General features: G+C 50.1%; 1 protein-coding gene across 2 annotated transcripts in view; it reads right to left on the reverse strand.

The window, feature by feature from the left end:
* LOC106606482 (cAMP-dependent protein kinase type I-beta regulatory subunit) overlaps positions 1-12654 on the reverse strand; it is a 248907-nt gene that overhangs the window by 100867 nt on the left and 135386 nt on the right. For both annotated transcript variants that reach the window (XM_045715631.1, XM_045715632.1), the window contains one exon: positions 4445-4603. In XM_045715631.1, the coding sequence (XP_045571587.1) occupies positions 4445-4603 (159 nt within the window). The remainder of the gene's footprint in view (positions 1-4444; positions 4604-12654) is intronic.

Raw genomic sequence — 12654 nt, forward strand, 5'->3', positions numbered from 1 at the left:
TGTACTCTATGGCTTTAGTCAACCTGTACTCTATGGCTTTAGTCAACCTGTACTCTATGGCTTTAGTCAACCTGTACTCTATGGCTTTAGTCAACCTGTACTCTATGGCTTTAGTCAACCTGTACTCTACGGCTTTAGTCAACCTGTACTCTACGGCTTTAGTCAACCTGTACTCTATGGCTTTAGTCAACCTGTACTCTATGGCTTTAGTCAACCTGTTCTCTACGGCTTTAGTCAACCTGTACTCTATGGCTTTAGTCAACCTGTTCTCTATGGCTTTAGTCAACCTGTACTCTATGGCTTTAGTCAACCTGTACTCTATGGCTTTAGTCAACCTGTACTCTATGGCTTTAGTCAACCTGTACTATATGGCTTTAGTCAACCTGTACTCTATGGCTTTAGTCAACCTGTACTCTATGGCTTTAGTCAACCTGTACTCTATGGCTTTAGTCAACCTGTACTCTATGGCTTTAGTCAACCTGTACTCTATGGCTTTAGTCAACCTGTACTCTATGGCTTTAGTCAACCTGTACTCTATGGCTTTAGTCAACCTGTACTCTATGGCTTTAGTCAACCTGTACTATATGGCTTTAGTCAACCTGTACTATATGGCTTTAGTCAACCTGTACTCTATGGCTTTAGTCAACCTGTTCTCTATGGCTTTAGTCAACCTGTACTCTATGGCTTTAGTCAACCTGTACTCTATGGCTTTAGTCAACCTGTGCTCTATGGCTTTAGTCAACCTGTTCTCTATGGCTTTAGTCAACCTGTTCTCTATGGCTTTAGTCAACCTGTACTCTATGGCTTTAGTCAACCTGTACTCTATGGCTTTAGTCAACCTGTTCTCTATGGCTTTAGTCAACCTGTTCTCTATGGCTTTAGTCAACCTGTTCTCTATGGCTTTAGTCAACCTGTACTCTATGGCTTTAGTCAACCTGTACTATATGGCTTTAGAGGTGTGCTGAATAGATTCCACAATCCAGACATCAGTTAGTGCTCGGCTTATTCTTGACATTGTGGGTCCAAGAGGTTTCTAAACAGCTTCTACCCCCAAGCCATAAGACTCCTGAACAGCTAATCAAATGGCTACCCAGACTATTTTTCACCCCCCCCCCATGTACATATTACCTCAATTACCTCGACTCCGGTGCCCCTGCACTTTGACACATTGACTCTGTACCGGTACCCTGTATATAGCACCGCTATTGTTATTTACTGCTGCTCTTTAATTATTCCTTTTTCTTATCTCTTACTTTTTAATTTATTTTTATTTTTGGGATATTTTCTCAAAACTGCATCGTTGGTTAAAGGCTTGTAAGTAAGCATTTCACTGTTGTACCTGTTGTATTCGGCGCATGTGACAAATAAAATGAGATTTGATTTGACCTGTACACGCGCTGAAATCTATGCCCACCGTGGCCTATAGCACCACCCACCAGGCGAAATGGTGTGAAAAGAGTGTTCTGTATCCACGACCTTCTGTTTATCGTTTACTCTGTTTGGCTGTTTACGGCTGCGTCTGTTCCTGTGTGTGTTCCTGTGTGTGTGTGCGTCTGTTCCTGTATGTGTGTGTTCTTATATGTGTGTATGTTTATGTGTGTGTGTTTTCCTGCATGTGTGTGTGTGTGTGTGTGCATTTGTGCGTGTGAGTTCAAACGGCAGAGACAATGGAATGGGTGTTTATCCAGGGCATAGCTTTGCATCGTTAACCAGTCGGAGCACAATGGAGGAGGAGGAGGAGGAGGAGGAGGAGGAGGAGGAGGGGTGTGCAGGGTCCACCTGAGACCACTGAGACAGCTTCAGTCAGTCTACAGCAGTGTTGCAACCAGGCATCAGACCTTTAGGAAATGTGGTGTTAACACTGAAAGTCCCATCAGTGGCCAAGCCTGCACTAAAACTGAACATGTAAACTAGCTGAACACTTGGCTGAGTGAAGTTGAACTGCTTGGACCACTCAGCTCAGATGGCACTTATGTCACTTCCAGAGCACATACCTCCATGGAAGGCAAAGCCCTCCCTAGTAACCAATCTCTAGTGCTCACTCTCTCTATTTCCCCTCTCTCGCGCTCTCTCAGTCTCTCTCTCCTTTCTCTCTCTTTCTCTCTCAATTTTCCCTCTCTCTCTCGCTCTCTCTCTCCCTCTGTCTTTCTCCTCTCTCTAGCTGCCTTTATTTCTCTCTTTCTTCAGTTCTCTGACTCAAACAGCAGCAGCAGGGGAGAGAAAGAGAGAGAGAGAAAGAGCGAGAAAGAGCGAAAAAGAGAAGTAGAATACAATGATGTGGACCTGCTCTTAATAACGGCTGTCAATGATCTTTAAAGCTGTTTTAATAAAGTGTGTGGAATTCTGGCAGCCGCGCAGTCCAAAACAAAGAGTCTGGTGCTGGGTGTGTGTGTGTGTGTGTGTGTGTACAGTGTGTGTTTGTGTGTATGCATGTGTGTGTGTGTTCATTACATTTACATTTAAGTCATTTAGCAGACGCTCTTATCCAGAGCGACTTACAGTAGTGAATGCATACATTTCATTTCATGATTTTTTTATTTATTTTTTTCCTCCTGTAAACTGGGGTATGTTGACTGCCTATGCCTGTAGCTGGTCAGTGTGTAGCTGCAGGGTAGGGCAGTACGTCACTCTACATTTCGTCTCTCTACATTACGTCACTCTACATTACGTCTCTCTACATTTCGTCTCTCTACATTTCGTCTCTCTACATTTCGTCTCTCTACATTTCGTCTCTCTACATTTCGTCTTTCTACATTACGTCTCTCTACATTTCATCTTTCTACAATTCGTCTCTCTATATTTCGTCTTTCTACATTACGTCTCTCTACATTACGTCTCTTCATTGTCTGATTGGTAGTTTAAACTATGCTCACTATCAGGAGTTAGGTGGTAAATTCTATAGGAAGGTAGCTAAAGAGATCAGAGGAAGTATGTAGCAGCAGAGCACACACACACTCATGCACACACGCACGCAAGCGAATGAACCCACACACTATTAGTCATCTTTACACAACTGGATGGTGGTGGTGTGTGTGTGAGATGGCTGGGACAGAGCACCTTGTTTCCCAGTTGAAACATTTAGACATTCCTCCACAGATGAGGTCCAGGACAGGGAAGTGTGTGTATGTATTTCTGTCAAGTCTGTCCTCCTCCCTGTAAGGTGTGTCCTCCCTCCCCTTCTCCCTCTTCTCCTCCATCTGTCTCTGGGAAGGAGGGAGAAGGCAGCCAGTCCAGCCACATGAGAACAAACCCACACTTGGTGGGTGGTGGTCTGTGTGAAGGGTGGTCTGTGTTAGACAGGCTACTATTTCTCTGCTGTACTGAGTGGAGTGCAGTGGTTGAGGAGGACAGGTTGGTGTCTGGACAGAGGCAGTAGAGTCAGACAGGTTGGTGTCTGGACAGAGGCAGTAGAGTCAGACAGGTTGGTGTCTGGACAGAGGCAGTAGAGTCAGACAGGTTGGTGTCTGGACAGAGGCAGTAGAGTCAGACAGGTTGGTGTCTGGACAGAGGCTGTAGAGTCAGACAGGTTGGTGTCTGGACAGAGGCAGTCGAGTCAGACAGGTTGGTGTCTGGACAGAGGCAGTAGAGTCAGACAGGTTGGTGTCTGGACAGAGGCTGTAGAGTCAGACAGGTTGGTGTCTGGACAGAGGCAGCAGAGTCAGACAGATTGGTGTCTGGACAGAGGCTGTAGAGTCAGACAGGTTGGTGTCTGGACAGAGGCAGTAGAGTCAGACAGATTGGTGTCTGGACAGAGGCTGTAGAGTCAGACAGGTTGGTGTCTGGACAGAGGCAGCAGGGTCAGACAGGTTGGTGTCTGGACAGAGGCTGTAGAGTCAGACAGGTTGGTGTCTGGACAGAGGCAGCAGAGTCAGACAGGTTGGTGTCTGGACAGAGGCAGTAGAGTCAGACAGGTTGGTGTCTGGACAGAGGCAGTCGAGTCAGACAGGTTGGTGTCTGGACAGAGGCAGTAGAGTCAGACAGGTTGGTGTCTGGACAGAGGCAGCAGAGTCAGACAGATTGGTGTCTGGACAGAGGCTGTAGAGTCAGACAGGTTGGTGTCTGGACAGAGGCAGTAGAGTCAGACAGATTGGTGTCTGGACAGAGGCTGTAGAGTCAGACAGGTTGGTGTCTGGACAGAGGCTGTAGAGTCAGACAGGTTGGTGTCTGGACAGAGGCTGTAGAGTCAGACAGGTTGGTGTCTGGACAGAGGCTGTAGAGTCAGACAGGTTGGTGTCTGGACAGAGGCTGTAGAGTCAGACAGGTTGGTGTCTGGACAGAGGCTGTAGAGTCAGACAGGTTGGTGTGTGCTCAGCCTGTACCATCAGGTGCATTGGTAGCTGTCCTGGTCATGTGTGTGTGTGTGTGTGTGTGTGTGTGTGTGTGTGTGTGTGTGTGTGTGTGTGTGTGTGTGTGTGTGTGTGTTTCTACATGTGTGTATCTGTACCATGAGGATGCGTCTGTAGCTATCCCGGTCGATGCCCCACAGCTTCATGTCAGTCTTGGCCTTGACGGTGGCGGCCCGGGGGGTCCCGTAGATCAGGGCCAGCTCCCCAAAGCTGCCCCCCTCCCCGATACTGGTCACCCACTCTCCGTTCACATAGACCTGTAGAGAGAGACACACACACACAGACAGATACCGTGAGAGGGGCTTCCGTGGGCTGTAACAGCCTCCCACAATACTGTGCGTGGGTAATGTATTTAGCTACATGGGCATATTGTTTTTAAACACAACACATACTGTAAGATCATCAGATTTCATCAGATTTCACAGAAAAGGCATGATTGGACTGTCTGAACAAAAGTACCTCCACTGAATTGGCCAATCAGAGAATAGAATCCTAATAATCCTGCAGCAACAGGAAATGGGAATTATTGTGTTGCATTATCGCATTTTGTAGGTGTTGATCCATTTTTAGTTAAGACAAACTCAAGTCTGGAAATGAGAAACTTCAGAAGCCTCTTTAAGATCCTACCTCTGTAGCTAGGACCAAGTGTTTTACCTGACCATGTGACCTGACCAGGACACAGCCCTAGTTCTAGTCCCCTTAGTCTGCTGCTGCCATACATCACACTGGGTTGTTGTTAGGGCCGTGGCTGTAGTGAGGGCAGTGAGTGTGAGGAGGGCTGTGAGGGTTAGGGTGAGGTTGAGGTGTGTGTGCAGTTAGGAAGAGGGGTTAGGGAGAGGATGAGGAGGGGTGTGAGGGTGAGGGGTTAGGGGGAGTGTGAGGAGGGGTGTGAGGGTGAGGGGTTAGGGTGAGTGTGAGGAGGGGTGTGAGGGTGAGGGGTTAGGGTGAGTGTGAGGAGGGGTGTGAGGGTGAGGGGTTAATGTGAGGGGTTAGGAGGAGTGTGAGGAGGGGTGTGAGGGTGAGGGGTTAGGGTGAGTGTGAGGAGGGGTGTGAGGGTGAGGGGTTAGGGGGAGTGTGAGGAGGGGTGTGAGTGTGAGGGGTTAGTGTGAGGGGTTAGGGTGAGTGTGAGGAGGGGTGTGAGGGTGAGGGGTTAGGGTGAGTGTGAGGAGGGGTGTGAGGGTGAGAGGTTAGGGGGGAGTGTGAGGAGGGGAGTGAGGGTGAGGGGTTAGTGTAAGGGATTAGGGTGAGTGTGAGGAGGGGTGTGAGGGTGAGCGGTTAGGGGGAGTGTGAGGAGGGGTGTGAGGGTGAGGGGTTAGTGTGAGTGTGAGGAGGGGTGTGAGGGTGAGGGGTTCGTGTGAGGGGTTAGGGTGAGTGTGAGGAGGGGTGTGAGGGTGAGGGGTTAGGGTGAGGGGTTAGGGGGAGTGTGAGGAGGGGTGTGAGGGGTTAGTGTGAGGGGTTAGGGTGAGTGTGAGGAGGGGTGTGAGGGTGAGGGGTTAGGGTGAGTGTGAGGAGGGGTGTGAGGGTGAGGGGTTAGGGTGAGGGGTTAGGGTGAGTGTGAGGAGGGGTGTTAGGGTGAGGGGTAAGGGTGAGTGTGAGGAGGGGAGTGAGGGTGAGGGGTTAGTGTGGGGGGTTAGGGTGAGTGTGAGGAGGGGTGTGAGGGTGAGCGGTTAGGGTGAGTGTGAGGAGGGGTGTGAGGGTGAGGGGTTAGGGTGAGTGTGAGGAGGGGTTTGAGGGTGAGGGGTTAGGGTGAGGGGTTAATGTGAGGGGTTAGGGTGAGTGTGAGGAGGGGTGAGAGGGTGAGGGGTTAATGTGAGGGGTTAGGGTGAGTGTGAGGAGGGGTGTGAGGGTGAGGGGTTAGGGTGAGTGTGAGGAGGGGTGAGAGGGTGAGGGGTTAATGTGAGGGGTTAGGGTGAGTGTGAGGAGGGGGTGTGAGGGTGAGGGGTTAGGGTGAGTGTGAGGAGGGGTGAGAGGGTGAGGGGTTAATGTGATGGGTTAGGGTGAGTGTGAGGAGGGGTGTGAGGGTGAGGGGTTAGGGTGAGTGTGAGGAGGGGTGAGAGGGTGAGGGGTTAATGTGAGGGGTTAGGGTGAGTGTGAGGAGGGGTGTGAGGGTGAGGGGTTAGGGTGAGGGGTTAGGGGAGTGTGAGGAGGGGTGTGAGGGGTTAGTGTGAGGGGTTAGGGTGAGTGTGAGGAGGGGGTGTGAGGGTGAGGGGTTAGGGTGAGTGTGAGGAGGGGGTGTGAGGGTGAGGGGTTAGGGTGAGGGGTTAGGGTGAGTGTGAGGAGGGGTGTTAGGGTGAGGGGTAAGGGTGAGTGTGAGGAGGGGAGTGAGGGTGAGGGGTTAGTGTGGGGGGGTTAGGGTGAGTGTGAGGAGGGGTGTGAGGGTGAGCGGTTAGGGTGAGTGTGAGGAGGGGTGTGAGGGTGAGGGGTTAGGGTGAGTGTGAGGAGGGGTTTGAGGGTGAGGGGTTAGGGTGAGTGTGAGGAGGGGTGTGAGGGTGAGGGGTTAGGGTGAGTGTGAGGAGAGGTGAGAGGGTGAGGGGTTAATGTGAGGGGTTAGGGTGAGTGTGAGGAGGGGTGAGAGGGTGAGGGGTTAATGTGAGGGGTTAGGGTGAGTGTGAGGAGGGGGTGTGAGGGTGAGGGGTTAATGTGAGGGGTTAGGGTGAGTGTGAGGAGGGGTGAGAGGGTGAGGGGTTAGGGTGAGTGTGAGGAGGGGTGTGAGGGTGAGGGGTTAGGGTGAGTGTGAGGAGGGGTGAGAGGGTGAGGGGTTAATGTGAGGGGTTAGGGTGAGTGTGAGGAGGGGTGTGAGGGTGAGGGGTTAGGGTGAGTGTGAGGAGGGGTGAGAGGGTGAGGGGTTAATGTGAGGGGTTAGGGTGAGTGTGAGGAGGGGGTGTGAGGGTGAGGGGTTAGGGTGAGTGTGAGGAGGGGGTGTGAGGGTGAGGGGTTAGGGTGAGTGTGAGGAGGGGTGTGAGGGTGAGGGGTTAGGGTGAGTGTGAGGAGGGGTGTGAGGGTGAGGGGTTAATGTGAGGGGTTAGGGTGAGTGTGAGGAGGGGTGTGAGGGTGAGGGGTTAGGGTGAGTGTGAGGAGGGGTGTGAGGGTGAGTGTGAGGAGGGGTGTGAGGGTGAGGGGTTAGGGTGAGTGTGAGGAGGGGTGTGAGGGTGAGGGGTTAGGGTGAGTGTGAGGAGGGGTGTGAGGGTGAGGGGTTAGTGTGAGGGGTTAGGGTCTCTAGTTACAGACAGGGCTCAGGGTGGAGGTGGACATGGGTGTGAACACGACACCCTCACCATGGATCATTACCCTCCATTATAGGGTCAAACACAGAGGTCTCTCCCTGACCGGACCGGACGGCTGTCTCCACTAGACACCTCTCTGAACCCCCCTCCTCTCTCCTTCACCCCCCTCCTCTCTCTCCTTCACCCCTCTCTTCTCTCTCCTTCACCCCTCTCTTCTCTCTCCTTCACCCCTCTCTTCTCCACCCTCTACCTCCTTTCTCCCCACATCTCTCCCGTTTCCCTTTCCAGCCCACTCACACCTCGACCTCATTCGCCCTCCTCTCCCCTTCTGTTTTTTCTCCCCCTTCGCCCTCCCGTTTCTATCTACTTCATCCATATCTCTCTATACCTTGCCTCTTGTTCCCCCTCTTCCTCCTTACCCCAAATGTCCTCTTCCCCGCAATCCCCATCCCTCCATCTCTCCCCCCTCCTTGTTTCCTGGGTCTTAGCTCTGCTCGCTGGACCCCCCTGAGCATTTGATCCCCTCTAAGCCAGAGGAAGGGACACTAAAAGCCTTCTATCTCCCCAATCTCTCTCTCCCTCCCTCCCTCCTCTCTCTCTCCGTCTGTGGTGTGTGTGACTTCCCTTTGATTAAGGGGTGATGGAGGTGGGAAAGCTGTGGGGGACTTAAACACCCAAATCTCTCACTTCTTCTCACACACAACCCAGAACTGCGGTCACTGGATGGCCTACTTAGCGCGCACACACACACACACACACACACACACACACACACACACACACACACACACACACACACACACACACACACACACACACACACACACACACACACACACACACACACACACACACACACACACACACACACAGACCCTTTCAGTCCGCGGATACAGTATCACCTGTTGACACACAATCCACTTGTTGACTTAATAACACTGAGAGAAGGAAAGGAGGAGGAGAAAGATAGAGAAGGAGGGAGGGAGGGGGAGGAAGGGAGATCTGAGAGTGGGGTACACTCTTACAAAAAAGGGTTCCAAAAGGGTTCTTCAGCTGTCCCCTTAGGAGAACCTTTTTTGGCTCCAGGTAGAACCCTTTTTGGTTACAGGTTAAACCCTTTTAGGTTACATGTAGAACCCTCTGTAGAAAGGCCTCTACATATAACCCAAAAGGGTTCTACCTGAAACCTAAAAGGGTTCTTCAAAGGGTGATCCTATGGGAACAGCCTAATAACCCATTAAGGTTCTAGATAGCACCATTTTTCCCTAAGAGTGTAGGCATGTAGGTCCACCACAGCTCATCTCCTGTGTCTCCATCTATCTGATGGCTTGTGAATGGTCACAATAATCCCATGGTCCACAGGTGAATGATCCCACAATAATCCCATGGTCCACAGGTGAATGATCCCACAATGATCCCATGGTCCACAGGTGAATGATCCCACAATGATCCCATGGTCCACAGGTGAATGATCCCACAATGATCCCATGGTCCACAGGTGAATGATCCCACAATGATCCCATGGTCCACAGGTGAATGATCCCACAATGATCCCATGGTCCACAGGTGAATGATCCCACAATGATCCCATGGTCCACAGGTGAATGATCCCACAATGATCCCATGGTCCACAGGTGAATGATCCCACAATGATCCCATGGTCCACAGGTGAATGATCCCACAATGATCCCATGGTCCACAGGTGAATGATCTCACAATGATTTCATGGTCCACAGGTGAATAATCCCACAATAATCCCATGGTTCACAGGTGAATGATCTCACAATGATCTCATGGTCCAGACGGCATCCCTTACCGCGTCCTCAGAGCATGTGCAGACCAGCTGGCTGGAGTGTTTAGGACATATTCAATCTCTCCCTATCCCAGTCTGTTGTCTCCACATGCTTCAAGATGTCCACCATTGTTCCTGTTCCCAAGAAGTCAAAGGTAACTGAACTAAATGACTACAGCCTCGTAGCACTCACTTCTGTCATCATGAAGTGCTTTGAGAGGCTAGTTAAGGATCATATCACCTCCACCCTACCTGACACCCTAAAACCCACTTCAGTTTGCATACCACCCCAATATATCCACAGACGATGCAATCGCCATCGCACTGCACACTGCCTGATCCCATCTGGACAAGAGAAATACCTATGTAAGAATGCTGTTCATTGACTACAGCTCAGCCTTCAACACCATAGTACCCTCCAAGTTCATCATTAAGCTCGGGCCCTGGGTCTGAACCCCACTCTGTGCAACTGGGTCCTGGACTTCCTGACGGGCCGCTCCCAGGTAGTGAAGGTTGGAAACAACACCTCCAATGCGCTGATCCTCAACACAGGGACCCCACAAGGGTGTGTGCTCAGCCTAATGCTGTACTCCCTGTTCACCCATGACTGCGTGGCCATGCATGCCTCCAACTCAATCACCAAGTTTCCAGACACAACAGTAGTAGGCCTGATTACCAACAATGACGAGACAGCCTACAGGGAGGACGTGATCACGGACTTCAGGAAACAGCAGAGGGAGCACGCCCCCATCCACATCGATGGGGCCGCGGTGGAGAGGGTGAAAAGCTCCTCGGTGTGCACATCACTGACATTTGGAAATGGTCCATCCACACAGACAGTGTGTTGAAGAAGGCATAACAGCACCTCTTCAACTTCAGGAGGCTGAAATTTGGCCTGGCCCCTATGACCCTCACTAACTTTTACAGATGCACCATTGAGAGCATCCTGTCGGGCTGTATGACCACCTGGTACGGCAACTGCACCGCCCGCAACCGCAAGGCACTCCAGAGGGTGGTGCGGTCTGCCTTACACTTCACCGGGGGCAAACTAGCTGCCTTCCAGGACACCTACAGCACCCCATGTCACAGGAAGGCCAAAAAGATCATCAAGGACAACAACCACCAGAGCCACTGCCTGTTCACACCGCTACCATCCAGAAGGCGAGGTCAGTACATCAAAGCTGGTACTCAGAGACTGAAAAAGGCCATCAGACTGTTAAATAGCCATCACTAGCCGGCCCCCACTCGCTGTTTATTACCTAAGCAATGTCCCTTTACAAATTACCTCGACTAACCTGGCAACGCCACTCTGACATTGCACATCCTAATATTTATATATTTCTTAATTCCATTATTTTACTTTTAGATGTGTGTATTGTTAAATACTACTGCATTGTTGGAGCTAGGAACACAAGCATTTCACTACACCCGCAATAACATCCCCTAAATATGTGTATGTGACCAATAACATCTGCTAAATGTGTGTATGTGACCAATAACATCTGCTAAATATGTGTATGTGACCAATAACATCTGCTAAATATGTGTATGTGACCAATAACATCTGCTAAATATGTGTATGTGACCAATAACATCTGCTAAATATGTGTATGTGACCAATAACATCTGCTAAATATGTGTATGTGACCAATAACATCCGCTAAATATGTGTATGTGACCAATAACATCTGCTAAATCTGTGTATGTGACCAATAACATCTGCTAAATATGTGTATGTGACCAATAACATCTGCTAAATATGTGTATGTGACCAATAACATCTGCTAAATCTGTGTATGTGACCAATAACATCTGCTAAATATGTGTATGTGACCAATAACATCTGCTAAATATGTGTATGTGACCAATAACATCTGCTAAATATGTGTATGTGACCAATAACATCCGCTAAATATGTGTAGGACATATTGAGGGTTATCATCAGTATGGATATAGGGCTTGTCTTGGGATAGGACATATTGAGGGTTATCATCAGTATGGATATAGGGCTTGTCTTGGGATAGGACATATTGAGGGTTATCATCAGTATGGATATAGGGCTTGTCTTGGGATAGGACATATTGAGGGTTATCATCAGTATGGATATAGGGCTTGTCTTGGGATAGGACATATTGAGGGTTATCATAAAATCACATATTACTAGACACTAATACCACAAAGTGGAATGTCCCAGTACACACTGAGGCATTTGTGTGTGTGCTTGCGTGCATGCGTGTGCACTAGCACGTGTGTGTGTGTGTGTTTCCACGTGCGCACACTTGTGTGTGTGGTGTTAACACCAGCAGCAATTTCACTTCTCCCCCAGTCAGCGGTAGATTTACATTCCGCCTAATGAGAGACATCATCACCACAGTTTAATGGACCCTACACTACGATGGGATGTTTCACACACACACATATATACAGCCCTGAGCAGAGCGCTCTGTTTTAAGTGGTGGGAGCGAGAAAGAGAGATAGATCGATAGCGAGAGAGAGAGAGGTGTAGAGAGAGAGAGAGAGAGATAGAGAGAGAGAGGGAGGGGAGAGAGAGGTGGAGAGAGAGGGAGAGAGAGGTGGAGAGAGAGAGGTACAGAGAGAGATAGAGAGAGGGGGAGGGGAGAGAGAGAGAGGTGGAGAGAGAGAGAGAGATAGATAGATAGATAGATAGATAGATAGATAGATAGATAGATAGATAGATAGATAGATAGATAGATAGATAGATAGATAGATAGATAGATAGATAGATAGATAGATAGATAGATAGATAGATAGATAGAGAGAGAGAGAGAGAGAGAGAGGGAGAGCAAGAAAGATTGAGGGATAGAGAGAGAGAGAGATAGAGGGATAGAGAGAGATAGAGAGAGGTGGAGTGAGAGGGAGAGAGAGAGAGGTGGAGAGAGAGAGAGGTGGAGAGAGAGAGGTGGAGAGAGAGAGAGCGGTGGAGAGGGAGAGAAGTGGAGAGAGGGAGAAGAGAGAGAGAGAGGGGAGAGAGAGAGAGAGGGGAGAGAGAGAGAGGGGAGAGAGAGAGAGGTGGAGAGAGAGAGAGAGGTGGAGAGGGAGAGAGGTGGAGAGAGGGAGAAGGAGAGAGAGAGAGAGGGAGAGAGAGAGAGGTGGAGAGAGGGAGAAGGAGAGACGAATAGAGAAATAGTGGAGTATAAAGAGAGAAACAGAGAGCCTCAGCACTGAGCCACATCTCTGAGGTCTTGGCTGGGATGGGTGCAGGCTGACAGGGCTTGGCTGGGATGGGTGCAGGCTGACAGGGCTTGGCTGGGATGGGTGCAGGCTGACAGGG

This window comes from Salmo salar, chromosome ssa03 (genome assembly GCF_905237065.1).
Source record: "Salmo salar chromosome ssa03, Ssal_v3.1, whole genome shotgun sequence".
NCBI lineage: Eukaryota > Metazoa > Chordata > Actinopteri > Salmoniformes > Salmonidae > Salmo > Salmo salar.